General features: G+C 41.6%; 4 protein-coding genes across 6 annotated transcripts; 3 read left to right on the top strand and 1 right to left on the bottom strand.

Annotated features, from left to right (window-relative positions):
* The first annotated feature begins 19 nt into the window (after positions 1 to 19).
* LOC119028860 (zinc finger MYM-type protein 1-like) lies at positions 20 to 3,584 on the top strand. Its single transcript, XM_037115287.1, has 4 exons — positions 20 to 110; positions 307 to 541; positions 806 to 1,717; positions 3,493 to 3,584. The coding sequence occupies exons 2-4, from the start codon at positions 310 to 312 to the stop codon at positions 3,582 to 3,584; spliced, it is 1,236 nt and encodes a 411-aa protein (XP_036971182.1). The 5' UTR covers positions 20 to 110; positions 307 to 309.
* Positions 3,585 to 4,341: 757 nt separating this feature from the next.
* Positions 4,342 to 6,219, top strand: LOC119024344 (retinal cone rhodopsin-sensitive cGMP 3',5'-cyclic phosphodiesterase subunit gamma-like). 2 transcript variants are annotated; one of them, XM_037107065.1, is made up of 4 exons: positions 4,342 to 4,373; positions 4,720 to 4,817; positions 5,402 to 5,523; positions 5,672 to 6,219. In XM_037107065.1, exons 3-4 carry the CDS (start codon positions 5,414 to 5,416, stop codon positions 5,787 to 5,789), a joined length of 228 nt encoding a protein of 75 aa, XP_036962960.1. In that variant the 5' UTR covers positions 4,342 to 4,373; positions 4,720 to 4,817; positions 5,402 to 5,413; the 3' UTR covers positions 5,790 to 6,219. The 2 variants fall into 2 exon arrangements, with proteins under 2 accessions (XP_036962960.1, XP_036962951.1); XM_037107056.1 differs by having other exon boundaries at positions 4,349 to 4,373; positions 4,567 to 4,817.
* An 816-nt stretch (positions 6,220 to 7,035) lies between these two features.
* Positions 7,036 to 7,788, bottom strand: LOC119028822 (Y-box-binding protein 1-like). The gene is made up of 2 exons (XM_037115160.1): positions 7,538 to 7,788; positions 7,036 to 7,228 (listed from the first exon to the last, which is right to left on the bottom strand). Exons 1-2 carry the CDS (start codon positions 7,786 to 7,788, stop codon positions 7,036 to 7,038), a joined length of 444 nt encoding a protein of 147 aa, XP_036971055.1.
* A 2,673-nt stretch (positions 7,789 to 10,461) lies between these two features.
* On the top strand, positions 10,462 to 11,930 carry LOC119024539 (retinal cone rhodopsin-sensitive cGMP 3',5'-cyclic phosphodiesterase subunit gamma-like). 2 transcript variants are annotated; one of them, XR_005076496.1, is made up of 4 exons: positions 10,462 to 10,683; positions 11,192 to 11,313; positions 11,462 to 11,676; positions 11,789 to 11,930. XR_005076496.1 is itself a non-coding variant. In XM_037107437.1 (3 exons), the coding sequence occupies exons 2-3, from the start codon at positions 11,204 to 11,206 to the stop codon at positions 11,577 to 11,579; spliced, it is 228 nt and encodes a 75-aa protein (XP_036963332.1). In that variant the 5' UTR covers positions 10,462 to 10,683; positions 11,192 to 11,203; the 3' UTR covers positions 11,580 to 11,873. The 2 variants fall into 2 exon arrangements, 1 of the variants encoding a protein (XP_036963332.1); XM_037107437.1 differs by having other exon boundaries at positions 11,462 to 11,873.
* The last annotated feature ends 7,474 nt before the right edge of the window (positions 11,931 to 19,404 follow it).

Genomic DNA, 19,404 nt, shown 5'->3' with positions numbered 1-19,404 from the left:
TCACTCATTCATTCCATTGGTTCTGAATAGGTTGCAAACTCCGCCAGCATCGTCATTCGTCATTGATCCGCATCGATCAGCAGCATCGACCAGAAGAGAGAAGACTATGAGTAAGTCATAATTTCTTTTGTAAAAAGAAGGGTGAGAAGTAATATTCTTCATGTCGTGTGCTTTTTAAGGGCCAAAAGGTGCTGCTACAGCAACCTGTTAGACCAGCACTGCTGTGCTTTTGAGTTAGCCTACGTAACGTTACAGTACGTAGCATAGTCAGCTAACGTTAGCTGCTGTTATTATTTCAATTTGCAGACCATGAAGAGAAAGTCAGAAGACATCGCTTCTTACTTTAAGAAGAAAATTAGCGCAGGAGGAGAGAGAGAGCCGACGGTTGAGCAGAGGCATAGTGATGAGGAGATGGAGGAGGAAGATGAGGGGGAGGAGCAGACAGAGCAGCATGAGCATGCTGGAGAGGGACAGTTAGCAGAGAGCACAGAGGCGAGGCAGGGGTCAGCAGCAGGTGTTCGATCTGCTCCTGGACCAACAGGTAAAATTATGACAGTGTGCCATTAATAATGAAATTTATTGCTAAGCTAGATGCTAACATCATCTGGAGAAATGTATGTTTAAAGAGTGTGTTTATAAGTTATTAACTATGATAAAATCATTTTTATTTTGTTTGATTAGTTTGAATATAAATGCATGTAGATTATTAAATAATTACTATAGAGCGGGGCCAAGTATTATTATTACTATCATGATAATTATTTTAATGTCAGCATAGCTGATTTTGCCTCTTGTTGCATCATAGATATCTCGCAGTCAAGAGCAGAACAGCCAAAACAGCCACATCTGCAAAACTTCCCGCGAACCCATCAAGGGGACAGAAGACGGTGTTTTTCAAAAGACTGGTACAGCAAACATAAATGGCTGGAATATTCTCAAAGTAAGGACTCTGCCTTCTGTTATGCCTGTCGCCATTTCAGTCTCCCCAACTCAGGGGATTCGGCGTTTACATCTGAAGAGGGTTTTAAAAATTGGAAAAAGGCAACCTTCAAAGATGGGGGACTTTTAGGCCATGCTAAATCCGAAGTACATACTAATGCAATGTTAGCATGGGCCGAATATCAAAAGTCTACAGAAAGCATGTCCTCTCTCTCAGCCTCCTTAAATGCTGAATATAACAAGTTAGTGAGGGAAAACCGAGAATACATAAAAATTGTCGGGGAAACCCTGCTCCTCACTGCTACACAAAACATCGCACAAAGAGCACATAAAGAATCAGAGGGTGAGAATAAAGGAAATTTTCTCTCCATCATGGAGCTGATGGCCAAACACAATCCCATGGTAAAAAAAAAAAAGGCAGGTCAAAGAAACGCAACGTACCTTGGGCATGAGACCCAAAATGAAATTCTTGATTGTCTTGCTGAAATGGTCCGCACCTCAATAACTACCGAAGTAGCCCAAAGTGAGGCTTTTAGTATTTTGGTTGACGAGACCAAAGACATGAGCAAGAAGGAACAGATGTCCTTTGTAATAAGATACTATGACAATGGGTCAGTATGTGAAAGCTTCCTTGCCTTTGAGGCAGCACAGCGCCTGGATGCTGCAGCACTTTCACAGAAAATAGTACAAATTTTGCAGAACCATGGCCTTGACTACAAAAACCATCTAGTAGGGCAAGCATATGACGGAGCCTCAGTCATGAGCGGAAAGAACACAGGTGTGCAAGCACGCATAAAATCAGAGGCCCCGTTAGCTTTTTATGTACACTGCAACGCACATTGTTTAAATTTAGTGTTAGTTGACAGTGTGAAATGCATCCCTGAAGCTAACTGCTTCTTTTCGCTTCTGCAGAAACTTTATGTCTTTGTGTCAGGGTCATATGTGCATCAAAGGTGGCTTGAGATACAGAGGGAGATGTTTCAGGGCCCCCCAAGAGAGTTACAAAGGCTGATAGACACACGGTGGGCATGTAGGTATAATGCTTGCAAGACAGTGAGAGACAGACTGCCAGCCATCATGCGTCTACTAAAAGAAATATCAGAAGAGCAAAATGGTGACAGAGCTACAGAGGCAAGAGGTTTATTAGCCCAAATAGATCTCAAGTTTGTTGCCCTCCTTGTAACATTTACCAGTGTTCTTGCTGAGATCAAATATCTGTCAGATATTTTGCAGTCCCCACAACTGGATTTGGGCACAGCTGTCACACTTGTTGACTCTCTTGTTGACACATTAGAGAGTTACAGAGAAGGCTCTCTCTTTAATGACATCTGGGACAATACTCTGACCCTTACTGACCAATGCAACATCAGTGTGACACATCCTCCAGGCCGTCAGGTCAGACCAAGCTCTCGGCTTGAAGGGCATTACACGTTCAATCCAATAGTCCAAAGACAAGTTAACACAGAGAAGGAGTCATTTCGGACAGGTTCATTTATTCCAGTTATTGATGTGCTTCTCTCTGAGGTGAGGAGAAGATTTTCCAAAGAAAACTGTGTCATAATGAAAGGGATACAAGCCATGAATCCTAGCAGTCCCACATTTTGTGAGAAAGATGTAGTGTTTCCATTTGCCTCACAATACAACTGCAGCACTGAGGATCTGCAATATGAGATCCCCCAGCTCAAGCGCATTCTTGAGAGGAAGCGAACTAGTAGTCAGGAAACACCAAAGAGTTTAATGGAGCTCACTGTCTTTCTGGAGCCATATAGGGAGGTATTCCATGAGATGTTTAAACTGTGCAAAATTGCACTTGCATTACCTGTGAGCACCGCATCCTGTGAGCGCAGTTTTTCTGTGCTAAAGCTAATCAAAACAGCCTTGAGAAGTACCATGACTGATGAGCGTTTAAGCAATTTGGGGGTGCTCAGTGTGGAATCAAGAAGGGCTAAGGCCATAAATCTTGATGAGTTTGTGGATCTGTTTGCCAAAAAACACAGCAACAGGCGAATAAAGTTGTTCTGAAAATACAACTGCAGCATTGAGGATCTGAAACAGGAGAAAAAGTTGTTCTGAAATGTAAGCCTGGTAATGAGAAAGATGATTGGAAATTTGTATGTTTACAAATAGCAAAGTTATGACTGTGTCTAAAACATGTCAGAATCAGAATAAAGGGTTTCTGTTTGTATCTGGTAGTACCTGCTGTTTCTGTTTTGATTGCAATAATTTACACTGTAAGTGAATAATGATAACATAACTAGCCAATTTGAAAAAGAATCACCTAACACATATACATAGCAAAATAAAACAGTTATTATGTTGTGAGACTCAAAATGTTAACTGTACTGTTATTAGTCTATGCACATTAGATCATTAGTGACATTAAATATAGCATAATAAAGACAACAAGTTTATCAATAGGCGCTTCCTCAGGTTTTTCTGATAGTTTTCTGCCAGCCTATGTACTACAGTATAATAAAAAGACAGTAATAATGGCACTAATAAAATAAAATTTCTTGAAATTATGACTTTTTAGTTTCGGTGTGCCACCCCAAGATTTTAAGTGGCCCCACCTGGCCACCCCTATGAAAAATTTCTGCAGGCGCCACTGCATCCACCATGGCCTCCCACTTAGCGAGCAGATCTAGGTCGTTGATGCAGGGGTCTTGGATATCGGCTAACCAGAACTTGTGGTCAACAATGTGGTTAGCCGCAGTCACTTGGAGAAATCTGTCTTCCTGCATCCTGGCACGTTCACCAGTGATGTTGGACCCCGTATTCACCAGGGCTCTGCATGGGGTGCCATTAAGTTCGCAGTTAAGGTAGAGTCCATGTGTTCGACCAAGTCTACCCAGTTGTATTTGAGGTGTGGTCAAGGGGAAAGGGTTTGTTGTGGGTGGCTGAGGTGCTTGGCTCCCTGGGGTAGGGGCTGGGCAGTGGCGTGCAATGTGGCCTATATCCCCACAGTCTTCCAGGAACTGTCTGGGCAGCTTCCTGGTCCCACACTGTAATCTTTGTGGGGCTGTGGTTGTAGTGTGACAAGAGCTCCCGTCCTCGTAACTTTCCCCATAATCAGTCCATCTCACCCAGTGTCTCATAGAGGAGGTATGATCCCCTGTGTTCAAGACATGTTCAACCCGCTAACCAAAACCCCACACTACACCTGGACTTAGCTATTGTTGCCACGGTTCTGTTGGAGTTTCTTGATGCAACAGGAGGTTCAATGCCAAAAATATCAGTTTGTCACTAATTTTAGTTATCTGCTGTTTTAAAGATGTTTTTAAAGAACAACTTCGCAAGAGACTTAACGATTATTCAAAAAATGTTTTGGTTATCTGGGGTTATTTCTAATTTATCTATCTAGTATATTGTATGGTGGAAGAAGAAGCAGTCATATCCCCCGCATGTGGAGAGGAAAAAATAGTTAAGATTTACAAGTAAGTTTTCATATTTTATTATATAATTGCAGTTATTATAACTGATGCATCACAATGTACAGGAAGTAGCATTTTGCAGTCGTAAACTGAGACAGACACACAGCCAATGAATATCAGTCAACACATGTTTTGGCTTCGACGTGATCATCGTGATAATTACTTTCATCCTCTTTGCTTCCAATAAATGACACAGGTTGACAGACACACATCTGACTCGAAAAGCACCTTGTATTTATATCTGGTTATCCCTTAACCAGTCTATTAGTGGCTGAGCTGGTACAGAAGTTGACAGAGCAGAATTGGCACATTAAAACATGACTTAGTGATCATCTAATGGGATTAACAGCTCTATGTAAAGGGACTGTCAGACCGAGAGCGGAGTACCAGAAAGTGAGAAGCAAGCTCATCAGCAAAAGAAAGGACACTTTGAGACCTCAACAAAAGGTAAGATGAACTACCATTTTCTCAGCTCTGGCACTGGAGGCTTTGATAACATGCTACCAACAGAGAGAAAAGACAGATAGAGTGATGGCTTTCTAGCATCTTTCTTGAATATTTCATTTGAAATGGAGCTGAAATGAGATATGAGATTCCTGCTGAGTAGACTTTAGACAATCCTCTTGTTGCTGCTGCTCGAGGCCCTGTCATTACTTCTTTACCTCTTGATGGTTGTGGATGAGGCAAGAGGACTTTTGAACGTGACTTCTGCAAGTTTTATCGATGCTAGTTGCATTTCATACTTTGGTGATATGTCTGGATATTTTATCAGCTTAATGAAGAGTATGAGTGATGCAATTTTATGTATATTCGTGTAGCAGGCCACTCAAAGTGCTGCAAATACAACGTGGCATGCATTACAAGACAACATAAAAGGGCACATGTGAATTGGATTTTAAGAAGTAAAACTTGATAAAATGTCTGAATAAACACAAATTGAATACATAAACACAAAATAGTGACAAAGTTTAAAAGAAGTGAGAGTTGCAGGGATCTCATGTATTTTGTCCCTTCATCTTTTTCTCTTGTAGTAAATCATCGAAATGGCAGACACAGCCGTTGCAGCTCCCGCCGACAGGAAGGCACCACCCAAGTTCAAGCAGAGGACTGCACGTACCTTCAAGAGCAAAGCCCCTAAGCCAGGCCAGAAGGGGTAAGATGAATTTTAATGTTCCCATTGTTTGTATTGGTGATTTTACTTTAGTGAAGGATTGAAGTATCCCATCTGCAACATGTAAAATTAAAGAACTCAAGTGAAACATTCACAGGAAATTAAAACATTATTTTGTTTTCTGTTTCAGATTCGGAGACGACATCCCTGGCATGGAGGGCCTTGGCACAGACATCACAGTGGTTTGCCCATGGGAAGCCTTTGGTGACATGGAGCTCAGCGACCTGGCAAAATATGGAATCGTCTAGAAAAGCCTACCAGGTCTTATCCACAATGGTTTCCTCCCTGTGCTGTTTTCCTTCGCCCAGTCTTCCTCTCTCACCCTGTTCCAGCTCTTGCCTGCTGAAGATGTTTTATCAGTACGCTCTCAAAGGAGGCAGCTTCTGAAGATTAAGAGGTTTGACCTGGGAAAAAAAATAAAATTCAGCACTCTCTCTTGTCTCATGCACTTTATTCGCCCCTGCCTTCCCAGCCATCCTCCACAGTCCTTGTAATGAGGCGTGTGAGCAGCTCCGAGCTCGGAGCCTGAACTGTCCACTGAGGAAAAATATATATGTATTGAGTATATACAATGAATGACTGTTTGATATCTGTTGTTGTGATATCCCTTCCTTCACCTCTTCCCCTCAAAGTTGCTCATCCAGCATGCACAGATGTCTATTTTGTGTATTAGCAAAATCAAAATATATTTTTATGGGAAAGTCTATAATTCTGTTCATTCTGCAGTGAAAGAGATCAACTCTCTGTTTTGTCAGTACTCCATAAACACAATAAAGTTTCCTATTTTCCATAGAACTTCTGTGTTGCATCCTTCCTATCATCATCATCATCCTTCCACACATGCTGATGCTGTTGTTTGGACTCTTGATGTGCATAGTGACTAGGTGAAGCCGTAGTAGTAGACTTGTAAGAAAGGCTCTGTGGCATGTGTTGTCTAATCACTCTTTATTTGTATCTATTAGTCCTGAAAAGAAGTTAATGAATTCACTTGAAACTTTGTTAAATAACAGCTCTCACATTTAAACCAGGCAGGTCATAAAATGACAATGAACAGATAGATAGATAGATAGATAGATAGATAGATAGATAGATAGATAGATAGAGACTTTATTGTCATTGCATAAAATACAATGGACTGGGCTCAAAACACACAAATAAAAGTAAATAAATAGATAAAATACCCTAATATACAATAAATAATGCTTTGATTTGTCATTCATTGTCCATCATCCATTGTAGCAATCAGCAGCAATAAGGAGTAGCTGACACTGACAAGTTGCAGCTCCAGAGTGCGACCAGGCTAGCAACATGCTAGCAACCTAGCAACATAACTTGAGTGACCTACCATTTAACTAATGGTGTGATAACCACACACACACTAAACCACACCCACTTTGATTTTGAATGTCCATGTGCTAACCGAAGTGGTTAGCTGTCCCCAGCAACCCACGTTGTCAGAACAAAGTCTCTGAGGTGTTGGGGAAGTCAGTGCGGTCACTGGTTTGACCGCGTGGGCCCTCTCAGCGGCTGTTGGTTCAGACCACCTTCGCCCTCCTGATTCTCCTTGTCCTCCTCACCATCCCAAACCGGTCTGGGATGGGGTGGACCTCTTGGTCTGAAGCCACTGTTGTTGTTCTGCCTCGCTGCTCTGTTGCCCTGGTCTGGATCTCCCTGGTTCTCATCACCCCCACGTCCAAAGTATGGCAGATAACGCTGTCATCTGGGTTGAGCAGGCCTGCTGCTCTCCTTCAGGGTCACTCTCTCCCCCATCTCAGCTGGCTTTTTCATGTCTGCCGCTGCCTGGTTCACCCTCTCCGTCACTCCGGTAGTTATGTGGATATTCTCCACCACGGTGAGGGCCCCTTCTCCAGGGATAGCGCTATTAGCGGTTCCGGTCAATGGCGTACTTACTTCCCAGGACTGCAGCACCTCCTGGGTCAGTGACCTTTGCTGCCTTCGCCCCCTGCTTTCCCTCAACTACATCAAACTCCATAGTTTCCCCATGTCCAACATGTGAAGGTATCTCTTCAGGCCGTTCTTTTTGATGGCTGTCAGGTGAACAAAAACATCCTCTTTTGTGTCATTCCTATTGATGAAACCATATCCATTCCTGACGTTGAACCATTGTACTGTATCAAGGACTTTTGTTGCAATGACCTTCTTATATGCCATGGGAGCAGCGGCTGCGGGACTGGATGGGCTCTCCTCATCGGCAGCAGGCTGCGACGGCTGTTGGTATGCCAGCATGGCAGGCCCCCTAACTGCAGGTGGTGGTGGCGTGGCGACAAATCACAGTCCTTCTTCCCCAGTGATGTTCAGCTGAATGGCCTGGGAACCCAATTAGAGTGTGGTCCTGGGTACATCCACCATGGCCTCTCACTTAGCGAGCAGATCTAGGTCGTTGATGCAGGGGTCTTGGATATCGGCTAACCAGAACTTGTGGTCAACAATGTGGTTAGCCGCAGTCACTTGGAGAAATCTGTCTTCCTGCATCCTGGCACGTTCACCAGTGATGGTGGACCCTGTATTCACCAGGGCTCTGCATGGGGTGCCATTAAGTTCGCAGTTAAGGTAGAGTCCATGTGTTCGACCAAGTCTACCCAGTTGTATTTGAGGTGTGGTCAAGGGGAAAGGGTTTGTTGTGGGTGGCTGAGGTGCTTGGCTCCCTGGGGTAGGGGCTGGGCAGTGGCGTGCAATGTGGCCTATATCCCCACAGTCTTCCAGGAACTGTCTGGGCAGCTTCCTGGTCTCACGCTGTAATCTTTGTGGGGCTGTGGTTGTAGTGTGACAAGAGCTCCCGTCCTCGTAACTTTCCCCATAATCAGTCCATCTCACCCAGTGTCTCATAGAGGAGGTATGATCCCCTGTGTTCAAGACATGTTCAACCCGCTTACCTTCCACTATGGCATCTGTCAGGGTCCTTGGAGCGTACAGGCGGAGATGTTCCCACAGTCGCTCTGGCTGCAGTCACCACGTGAAGGCTTGAAGGGAATGTTCTTCTTGGGCCCTTGTGTCAAATGTGGGATACCCCAGGTATGTGTGATGGAGGAGGTCTGCTGCGTAGAGACCAAGGCTCTCTCCATCCATCCTCCTACATCCAGCCAGCTTGTCTTGGGCCTCATCTGTATGAGTTTGGTGGCAAAATCAACGCTGCATCGCCCTTTCGATGGCCGGCCAGACAAAACGCTCTTTTGGCTGGAGATCTGTCAACACCTGCAGGGCCTTTCCTTCCAAAACGAGGGCAACTTGCACTGCTGCACGGACTTTTTATCTGCTGCAGAGCTGCCACCATACCACACCAGGTTGCCATATGTAAGGACACTCTCAATTGAACAGTGGTAGGAGGACTCCAAAAGCTGTTGTGACAGGTTTACCTTCTTTAGCTGGCCTAAGGCAGGAACACACCGGCCCAACCATTGGATGTCTGAAGAGTTTGGGGGGACTCGGACAAGGTCGGGAACAAATATGTTCAGTATGTTCAGCTGCGTTGGAAGCTTTTGGAGCCACGCGGACGTTGTGTGCTCCGATTCAACATGCGAAGTCTGAGGAGGTTGGCTGTCGGCCATCTGGGCCATTGGATTCTGTGATTGGAGGTATGCAAGCAAATCAGCATAGTGTGTGGGAGGGGCAGAATACTGTGTGCGCTTTGTTTTTCCATACACTCTGTTCTGTCATTCCCTGTTTTCATGTTTTGGAGTACTGGCACGAGACTAGCTGTTATGTCTGTTCAGGAGGAATGAATCTGTGTTTGTAATGCCTCACTGCATGTTTAGTATGCAGCTGTTTCTTTCAGAAATATTCAAGTTTCTTTTTGATCGAAGGTAAAGACAGTTGTGTGCATAAACCTCTCGTCCAGCGTCTTTTTTATACACTAGCGCCACCTGCATATTGCATCTCACGCAAGTGCAGAATGTACACGCTGCTGTGGAGCTTGCAGCACGTCGAAGCGGTCCATCAGCACCTTTGATGTGTCCCACCACGTGACTGTGACAAACTGGGGTTCCCTGAAAGGTTTTTTAAGGTATCAAAATTACTTCTGTATTCGGAAATGAATGCATAAAAAGCATGTCATGTCATTGTCCGTAACCGCTTGTCCCTTTCCAAGGGGTCGCAGGGTGTTGCTGCTGGAGCCAATCCCAGCCTTGTCTCAGGGCGAGGGCAGGGTACTCCCTGGTCAATTCGCCAGGTCATCGCACTGATGAGCAATGTGGGGTTCAGCATCTTGCTCAAGGACACTTCCACATGCAGCTCAGCCCTGCCGGGATTTGAACCAGTGACCTTCCAATCACATTTCGACCTGCTTTACCTGCTGAGCAACAGCCACCCCACATAAAAAGGATAAATATAGTAAATTATAAGCTCATTCATTACTTGTTATTGTATGTTGCAATACTAATGCGTGGTTGTAACAAAACCCCAGGCTACACCTGGACTTAGCTATTGTTGCTACATTTCTGTTGGCGTTTGTATAAAAGGAAACAGAGGACGATCAGTTTTAGTCTTGATGCAACAACTGGATATCTGCTGTTTTAAGGATGTTTTTAAAGAAGAACTTCACAAGAGATTTAGCAATTTTTTGGTCATCTGGGATTATTTTTAATTTATCTATCTAGTATATTGTATGGTGGAGGAAGAAGCAGTCATATCCCACACAATAGTTAAGATTTACAAGAAAGTTTATAAGTATTCATATTTTATTAATTATATAATTGCATTTATTATAACTGATCACCATGTACAGGAAGTAGCATTTTGCAGTCGTAAATTGAGACAGACACACAGCCAATGAATATCAGTCAGCACATGTTTTGGCTTCGACTTGATCATCATGATAATTACTGTCACTCTGCTTCCAATAAATGACACCTCTGTAATTTAGCTGAATTCACAGGTTGGCAGACACACATCTGACTCGAAAAACACCTTTTATTTATATCTGGTTATCCCTTAACCCGTCTATTAGCGGCTGAGCTGGTACAGAAGTGGACAGAGCAGAGTTGGCACATTAAAAAATGACTTAGTGACCATCTGACGGGATTAGCAGCTCTATGTAAAGGGACTGTCAGACTGAGAGAGGAGTACCAGCTAGTGAGAAGCAAGCTCATCAGCAAAAGAAAGGACACTTTGAGACCTCAACAAAAGGTAAGATGAACTACAATTTTCTCAGCTCTGGCACTGGAGGCTTTGATAACATGTTACCAACAGAAAGAAAAGACAGATAGAGTGATGGCTTTGTAGCATTTTTTTGTGGCTGAAATGGAGCTGAAATGAGATATGAGATTGCTGCTGAGAAGATTTCAGACAATCTTCTTGTTGCTGCTGCTTGAGGCCCCGTCTTTACTTCTGTATCTCTTGATGGTTCTGGATGAGGGAAGAGGACTTCTGAACACGGCTTCTGCATGTTTTATCAATGGTAGTGGAAGAATCTGAGGTGTATATTCATGTAGCAGGCCATTCAAAGTGCTGCATCCACAACGTAGCATGCATTACAGGACAACATAAAAGGGAAAAGGTGAATTGGATTTTAATAAAATGTATGATGTACAAATTGAATATATAAATACAACACAGTGATAAACAGAAAAGTTTAAAAGAAGTGAGAGTTGCAGGGATCTCATATATTTTGTCCCTTCATCCTTTTCTCTTGTAGTAACTCATCGAAATGGCAGACACAGCCGTCGCAGCTCCCGCAGACAAAAAGGCACCACCCAAGTTCAAGCAGAGGACTGCACGTACCTTCAAGAGCAAGGCCCCTAAGCCAGGCCAGAAGGGGTAAGATGGATTTGAATGGTCCCATTGTTTGTATTGGTGATTTCACTTAAGTGAGGGATCGAAGTATCCCATCTGCAACATGTCAGATTAAAGAACTCAAGTGAAACATTCACTGGAAATTAAATTTTCTTTTTTTTTTCTGCTTCAGATTCGGAGACGATATCCCTGGCATGGAGGGCCTTGGCACAGACATCACAGTGGTTTGCCCATGGGAAGCCTTTGGTGACATGGAGCTCAGCGACCTGGCAAAATACGGAATCGTCTAGAAAAACCCCACCAGGTCTTCTCCACAACGTTTTTTTTCTCCCTGTGCTGGTTTTCCTTCGCCTGCTCCAACTTGTGTCTGCTGAAGATGTTTTATCGGTAAGCTCTCAAAGGAGGCAGCTTTTGAAGATTAAGAGGTTTGACCTGTAAAAAAAATAAAATCCAGCACTCTCTCTTGTCTCATGCACTTTATTCACCCCTGCCTTCCCAGCCATCCTCCACAGTCCTTGTAACGAGACGTGTGAGCAGCTCCGAGCTCGGTGCCTGAACTGTCCACTGAGGAAAAATATATATGTATTAAGTATATACAATGAATGACTGTTTGATATCTGTTGTTGTGATATCCCTTCCTCCACCTCTTCTCCTCAACGTCGTTCATCCAGCATGCACACATGTCTGTTTTGTGTATTAGCAAAATCAAAATATATTTTTATGGGAAAGTCTATAATTCTGTTCACTCTGCAGTGAAAGAGATCAACTCTCTCTGTTTTGTCAGTACTCCATAAACACAATAAAGTTTCCTATTTTCCATAGAACTTATGTTTTCGCGTCCATACTATTATCATTAACACATGCTGATGCTGTTATAGTGATAAGTGAAGCTATGGCTAGATAGTTTTCAATCTTTTTGTGCCAAAAACACAACAAAGGGCACAACAAAATCTTACGGCACACTTGTATGAAAGGCTCTGTAGCATGTGTTATCTAATCACTCTGTATTTTTACCCACTGATCCTGAAATAATTTTGATAAATAACAATATTACTCATGAAAACTAACTAACTAAATTAACAAAATGATTAAAGAATGAATTTTGTTAAATGACACAAAAGGAGTAACACTCACATTTAAACCAGACAGGTCACAAAATGTAAAATGGGGGGAAGTGATCCTCTTGCTTGTTATCCTCCTTCACACCGACTGTCACACCTTCGCATCTTTGATGTTTCACACTAAAATAATTCCCACCACAAGACCGTTGCTCAAACTGTGACAAACTGGGGTTCCCTGGAAGGTTTTTAAAAGATTTTTTATGGTATGGAAAATTCCCTCCGTGTTAGGAAATGCATGCATAATAAGCACTGATATAGTAAATTACAAGCTCATTCATTACTTCTTGTTGTATGTTGCAATACTAGTGTGTGGTTGTAACAAAACCCCACACTACACCTGGACTATTGTTGTTTGTCCCAAAGGAAACGGAAGACAAACAGTTTTAGTGTCGATGCCACAGGAGGTTCAATGCCAAAAAACATCAATTTGTCATTATTATTATTTTAGATATCTGCTGTTTTAAAGAAGAACTTTACAGGAGACTTAACAAGAGAAAACCAAATTAGCAATAAATTTAAACAAATGTTTTTGTTATCTGGAGTTATTTTTAATGTATCTATCCAGTATATTATACAGTGGACAAAGAAGAAGTCACATCCCACACATCTGGAGAACGAAAAATAGTAAATATTTATAAAATTATTAATATTTTATTTATTATATAATTGCATTTATTGTAACAGATGCATCACCATGTACATGAAGTAGCATTTTGCAGTCGTATATGGAGAGCTCAAGACAATCTCAGCTAATTTTCCTACCGGCGGGTGGTTTCATCTGTGACACTGTCCCACATTTTGTATCAAGGTTTCATTTGCAAGTACAGGTAGCTCTACCTCTATTTATTCTCCTCAACAACATTTTCTTGTGAACTCAAGGGAGTATCAATGATGTGTTATAAGTGTTATAATCAAAATGTTTATTCATTTCACGAAGGGTGCTAATCTTGCTTTTGCAAATGAATTTGAGTTACCACAGCTGCTGTATAAATTTATTGGGGAGAAAAAATATTGCTTCTAAATAGTGATGTAGGTAGAAGTCTGAAGCAGCAGAAAAAGAAAATACTCTAGCACTTTACAACCGTTGTCAAGTACAGCATTTACAGCATTAAATCCACTTAATGAAATATTTAGCATAATTTGTGTTTGTACTGTTGGTACCAGTCTGTTTGTGAGTGTGTGTGTGTGTGTGTGTGTGTGTGTGTGTGTGGCCTCTGGATATCAATGTGCATTTGTGTCACTGCACCAATTAACTGCTGAAGCCTCTAAACAGTGAGCAGAGGATGTGTAATGTGGCATAAATATAACAAACATCAGCTCAAAACCTTTGGCCTCTTCATTAGTGAGGGCCGGAGGGGGAGACATGAGGGGGGAGACATGAGGAGAGAACACAGTGGAAGGAACATGATGATTGCAGTGTCTTGTTTGAAACAGAGGAAGAGAGTTTATTGTGAGGAATTTCACCAGACTGCTGTGCTTCACATCACTGAAGTCTGAAACCTCCATGGATTAACCTCTGTGATTTATGTATGAGGGATCCAAAAATAGAGGAAAGTCTAGATCACTGACAAAAACTTTGTGCATCAAAAAGCCTCTATTTTCCTTTCTGTGACCCCTCACAAGGATCCTGCAGATTCGGATTCCCAGCTAGAGATATTGGACACAATAATCACATATGAAGGGACTGGTATGCAGAATATTTTGAAGATCAGATGGTACATTTAAAAAAAAAAAAAGGTATGGGCAAGATAAAAGCATTCACTCGCCAGTGTTTATGGGTTAAGAATTACACACTTTCATGCGTAAAAGGATGAAAGACTTCCAATTTAGATAACTAAGCCTTTCTTGTGGTAACTGTGTTATAGTTTGTCAGTGTGTTTGCCGAGTCACATTAAAATGAGATTATCAGCCTGCCAGTCAGAGCAGTGGGGAGTTTTAAAAATGGGCACTTTGTTCTTTGGCTGCAACAGCTGCATCTGCTGGTTACTGAGGGAAAGAAGAGTCAGATCGCTGAGATGTTTGTTTTTAAAGCTGCAATGATTCATCAGTGAGTTGTCAACAACAATTTTGATAGTTGATGTATCATAAAAGTCCCAATTCTCTGATTCCAGATTCTTAAATGTGAATATTATCCATGTACTTTTCCCCTCTATGACAGTGAACTGAATATGTTTTGGTAGTGGACAAAGAATAAGGCTTTGGGAAACTCTGATCTACAGTTTTCTTTTTATGTGATCATTTTTTTCTTTTTACTGACAGTTAAACATACAATGATAGAAAAATAAAGAAAATCACTGTCATATGCGCAACAGTAGTGCCAAACATTATAGTCAGAAATGGGGGAAAAAATAAGATTACTCACTAGATGGAGGGAAAAACAAACAAAACAAACAAACAAAAAACTACAGATGCCCCATCATATGGTCAACATGTTTCTCGTTATCTGTTTTAAAGTGGACTGTGTTTACGGGTACCTGCTGGAGTGAAATGAACATCTAGTGTCTATTTTTACTCTGACTTCAGGATTAGACTTTGCAAAGTCACAAGCAGCACATGTACAGTAATCATCTTGACTAAATCACACGGCGCACATCATTTTGTGCCCTAATTTCACTCATTACATCCAGTTCCTTATTCTGAGGCTGTGAAGAGACATCTCTGGTGGTCTTACCAGTTTTTATTTTTACCAAATGTCAAATACATGAAAAATTCACAAGGTATGAGCAGAGGACTGAATACACCTGCTGTATTGTTTTCTTTGAGAGATGCTGCACAAGCAGAGAAAATTCTGCTGTCATGGTTTAGTGAAATCTTATATTTATGATTCAAATTACGCAGATATGAGTCACCACCCTGTCCCTCAAACTGCTGCCTACTTGTTTCTCTTCTTGCAAATTTCGAGATGACACACTTTAAATTTCTGTAGCAGGCACACAAGTGGTCATTATCTGTCCTTTTCAGGAACATCTCTCTGCAGGTAGCCAAAAACGGAACGCAAAAGCTCACTTTTTACCGGTGTGGGCAGAAACCCAAGCTGTCAGAAAAATCAGGCTGCATTCAGGACAATGCAGCACCAGCTCTCTTCTGTGTCACTGTCAGATCAGAGTAAGGGGAAGCCTGAAGGCGTCTGAGAGGCGATACAGCAATAACAAGCTGAAAGAGAAATGATGCACTCTTGGCTCAAAAGAAGTTTACTTTGGGGCTTGCTGTCTACAAAGCTTCGGCCACCAACCTGACATTTAAATCAATACTTTTAGCATGTGTCTGCACAGCACTGTAAAGTTGTATTACTGCCCCAAAATTGCAACTTATACATCCAAGAATCACCCACAAACAATAGCATGTGTATAAGGTTAAAAATACTGAGCCTAGAGGGAGAGAGCTGATCACTGAGGGTGTTTGTTTGTGACTTTGACACGTAGACTCATATTTTCTCTGATCAATTCTTAATGTTCTAATGTAAAAAGTGTTCCTTCTCAAAGCAGCAGCTCTGCACGGAAGAAAACAAAATAAATCTCTGAAGGCCGAGAGCTTGCGGGAAGCTCAGCGTTCAGATGTAAAAAGCTCACGATGCCTGTCAGGTTCTGACCGGTGCTCTGTTGTGTATCACTTTGTTCTTTGCTCTGACACGAAGGTACGACTCCTCACTCTGACAAGCCAACAGCTTACAGGTTTTAATAGGATTGGTGCTAGTCCATCTGGGTCAGTGTAGACAGACACACTGCCTGAGAGTTTTAATAGACTATCCTGCTAACCCTGAGCTGAAAGTGGTCATGACGGCAACAAACATGGACACATTTAGAGCGTTTTTTTTTCAAAGGTCATCTGGACTATTTCTTTACGTAGGTTAACAGGGCAGAATGTTTTGTTTCATGTAAGATTAATAATCATATTTCAGATGTTGCCCCTCAACACAGATGCATGCTCATGTGCACAGTGAAAAGGTGTCTGCATGTGGTTTTGTGTAAATTATAATTCATTTTTATCAACATATTTAAGATTATGTGCACTTACAGTTGCAGTGGATTAGTGATTTGCAGTTTACCCTGAGAGTTAGTATTTGACAACCTGTGAATGAGACTCAACTATCCACTGACTTACCTGAGAATTGCTTATTGCACCTTTAATGCACATCTTATATCTGCAGGAGTTCGTGTTAAGAAGCAGCTGCCATTTTGTTCCATTTCTCTGATTATAAAAAAGTTATACCCCACAGATTCCAAGCCCAAAGCACAAGCCTGTTCTGCTCTCATGTTTATTGTTAATGCTGTAATAAGAGCCCTGCCTCTGTTTATAGGCCTGTTAAAAAGTTGCATAGTGCACCTTTCAACTTTTTTCTGTTTTGATTGTGGCAATTCTAAAAAAATATTGAACACATCACGACTCATATATTACATAATATTGGCAGTTTGTTATTTTTCAAATAACATCAAATGAAGGTAATTTGCTTCTTCATCTAAGCTACAAAGCTGGCAAATCATGAGTATTTTTATTTGTCTATTATTTCTTAGTATTTTATTTATATAACACCGTTTCATTACAATTCCATTTTAGTAGTGCAGAAATTAGCAGGTACTTATTATTTGTAGTTTAAAATATTACTAGGTGCTTTTGTACTCTGTTCTCACACAGACCTGACTCAAATCCTGGAGAGATGACAGATTATGAAGTGTCATGAGGGTAGTTAATGTGTCAGAGGGCTTCCCCATCCTCTGTAGACCCCTGATGTAACCATCAGACAGACTGTAAGTTGTTTCCACACCACCCATGAAATCCATACCGCAAACTTTGACCCTCATCATATTAATCCTCCAGCAGAAGGTTTGAAACATTTTGGATTTACATTTTGGGTGAGGGTTAGAAATAGTTTTTGTTAATCAAATTTAAACATATTTTTTAGTTTTCACAAAAGTGGTGCTGCTGATATGTTTTTCTCTTCAGTCTTTTGCTGTTGTTGTTGTTGTTGTTACAGTATGGTTTGCAACGTGTTTCTTGTTTCTGGATCTCCTTGATGAATGCTGAAGTTTGCATGCACACATGGCATGGGTGAAATGTTGGCAGGTTGAGGAGAAGATCATCATCATCATCAGCAGCAGCAGCAGCAGCAGCAGCAGCAGCAGCAGCAGCAGCAGCAGGGTTTCAGGATTAATAGCACATGATGCGACACACGTAGGCTGTGGCAAAGCCTAAAGGTTGTGTAACTCATGTCTGAGAAAATAGTGACAGCTTTAACCTGGCCATAATCTAAATACCAGTAATCCATCAGCTTCGGGTTTACCTGCATTACATCACTGATCTCCCCACTAAACTCAGCTCTCCTGTACATTAAGTCTCACTGGGTCTTTTAGGGACACTCACACAATTATATTTCACAGTGGAGACCCAGACTCTGCCAAACTATATATCTAGCTACTGCCTGTGTGTTTAACAGATGAAGATTTTTGATGATTGATGGTAGTTTTCCTCAACAATGTAAATAGTGTTTTAGGAGTGTTTCCTGTGCCAGTATTTTGCATGGCACAGTAATGCACTCAACAAAAATCACGAAATAACTGCTTAAAGACTTATTGTACTTCGTTTTGTTCGTTTCCTGCTGCTTTTAGGACAGATAATAAGATTTTATGGTTATGTACAAAGCCCTGAGAGGCCTCCCTCCAACATAATAACAGACCTTTAATTACCATAAGTCCCTTCCCGCTCCCTGAAATCCTCAGCTGCATCACTCATTATTCCAAGGTCTGGATTGATAATTAAAGGCCAAAGAGCCTTTCCAGTGAGGCTTCTCCACTTTGGAGATCAGGGCTGCAAACTCAGTCTCATCCTTCAAATCAATTTTGCAAACTCACTGCGAAAAAAGAAAAGAAACAAGAAGCTTTTTGGTTATTTTATTTATCTTTTGCCTTTTTTTTTCCTTTTTACTCTCATTTGTGTTTTATGTATTTAGTGTTCTTCTGCTTTCGGCTTGTTTATTCAGTTTGGTGAAGCACTTTGTTACTATGTTTTGACAGGTGGTCTACAAATAAAGTGTAATATTATTAACGTTGTTTTGTTTTATTCATTTGGCCGCCCATTTCAAGACAAAAACAAGGAAACACAGTTATTCCTGTCTTTGTTTGCCTTGGTCAGATTGTTACTGCACAGACTGGGAAGCCCACTGAGGCAAAGTGATTTGTAATTGTCCTGATAGATTAACAGGTAACCTTGAAGTCAGCATATACATTTGTTTTATTTAATCTAATATCATATGTAAAACTATATTGATAAATAGGACATTTCTGTGCAGCATTTCATGTCTGCTCAGCATCAAATGAAACAGAACTAATTTTGATGAACCCGCTTCATGAACAGTTTCTCGCCTGCATTTTTTTGCGTCAGATTTTACGCAAACTTTTTTATTGACAAACGTAAGATATAAGTCTGCTCCTCGCTTGGCTGTCCATCTTTCACATTCAGGTTCGCACCTCTGACCGCTTGAATGTTTCCACCATCATACCACATCTTCCTTCATTCATTCAGCAGTGAAGCTCCATGATCATCACCATCATCATCATCATCATCATCACATGCGTCACGGTAAACACAGGCTGCAGCTGCTGTGCAGCACACCGCACCTGCTTCTGTCATCAGGTGATCATGTGACCTCATTAGCTGTTTTTCATTAGTGCTCTACAAAGGAGCGATGACAGCTAGAGGACACCTGGCTCAGTGAAGGCCCAAAGTTTATCTTCAGCTATCGTCCATGAAACATTTTCTTCCTGATGAACGTTAAGTTACTGTGTAAGTCTGTCAGGTTGTGTCATTTTTATTCATCGTCTTTCCTTCAAAATTAAAAAAGAGGGCAAAGTAAAAAAAGACCTGTTACATGTGACAATGTTCCAGACAGTGTATTTGCAAACTTCAGACTTTATAAAAGATCAAGTGTCACCACAATCCATTCAGCGAAAACACATCACTGAGTCCGCGCAAAAATTTGGATGTTTAAATTTCTGCCACT

The sequence above is a fragment of the Acanthopagrus latus genome, chromosome 1, assembly GCF_904848185.1.
Source record: "Acanthopagrus latus isolate v.2019 chromosome 1, fAcaLat1.1, whole genome shotgun sequence".
In the NCBI taxonomy this organism is placed as follows: Eukaryota; Metazoa; Chordata; class Actinopteri; order Spariformes; family Sparidae; genus Acanthopagrus; species Acanthopagrus latus.
The sequence above is the reverse complement of the archived record's forward strand: the minus strand, read 5'-3'. Positions and strand labels throughout refer to the sequence as shown.

What these genes read in the sequence shown, in the direction of transcription:
- LOC119024344 (XM_037107065.1), top strand. Translation starts at nt 5,414, where the DNA reads ATGGCAGACACAGCCGTTGCAGCTCCCGCCGACAGGAAGGCACCACCC. An exon ending in CCTAAGCCAGGCCAGAAGGG is followed by an intron (nt 5,524 to 5,671) that starts GTAAGATGAATT and finishes TTTCTGTTTCAG; the next exon opens with ATTCGGAGACGACATCCCTG.
- LOC119028860 (XM_037115287.1), top strand. Translation starts at nt 310, where the DNA reads ATGAAGAGAAAGTCAGAAGACATCGCTTCTTACTTTAAGAAGAAAATT. An exon ending in ATCTGCTCCTGGACCAACAG is followed by an intron (nt 542 to 805) that starts GTAAAATTATGA and finishes GTTGCATCATAG; the next exon opens with ATATCTCGCAGTCAAGAGCA. An exon ending in CATGAGCGGAAAGAACACAG is followed by an intron (nt 1,718 to 3,492) that starts GTGTGCAAGCAC and finishes TGCCACCCCAAG; the next exon opens with ATTTTAAGTGGCCCCACCTG.
- LOC119028822 (XM_037115160.1), bottom strand. Translation starts at nt 7,788, where the DNA reads ATGCTGGCATACCAACAGCCGTCGCAGCCTGCTGCCGATGAGGAGAGC. An exon ending in CACATGTTGGACATGGGGAA is followed by an intron (nt 7,229 to 7,537) that starts ACTATGGAGTTT and finishes CTTTGGACGTGG; the next exon opens with GGGTGATGAGAACCAGGGAG.
- LOC119024539 (XM_037107437.1), top strand. Translation starts at nt 11,204, where the DNA reads ATGGCAGACACAGCCGTCGCAGCTCCCGCAGACAAAAAGGCACCACCC. An exon ending in CCTAAGCCAGGCCAGAAGGG is followed by an intron (nt 11,314 to 11,461) that starts GTAAGATGGATT and finishes TTTCTGCTTCAG; the next exon opens with ATTCGGAGACGATATCCCTG.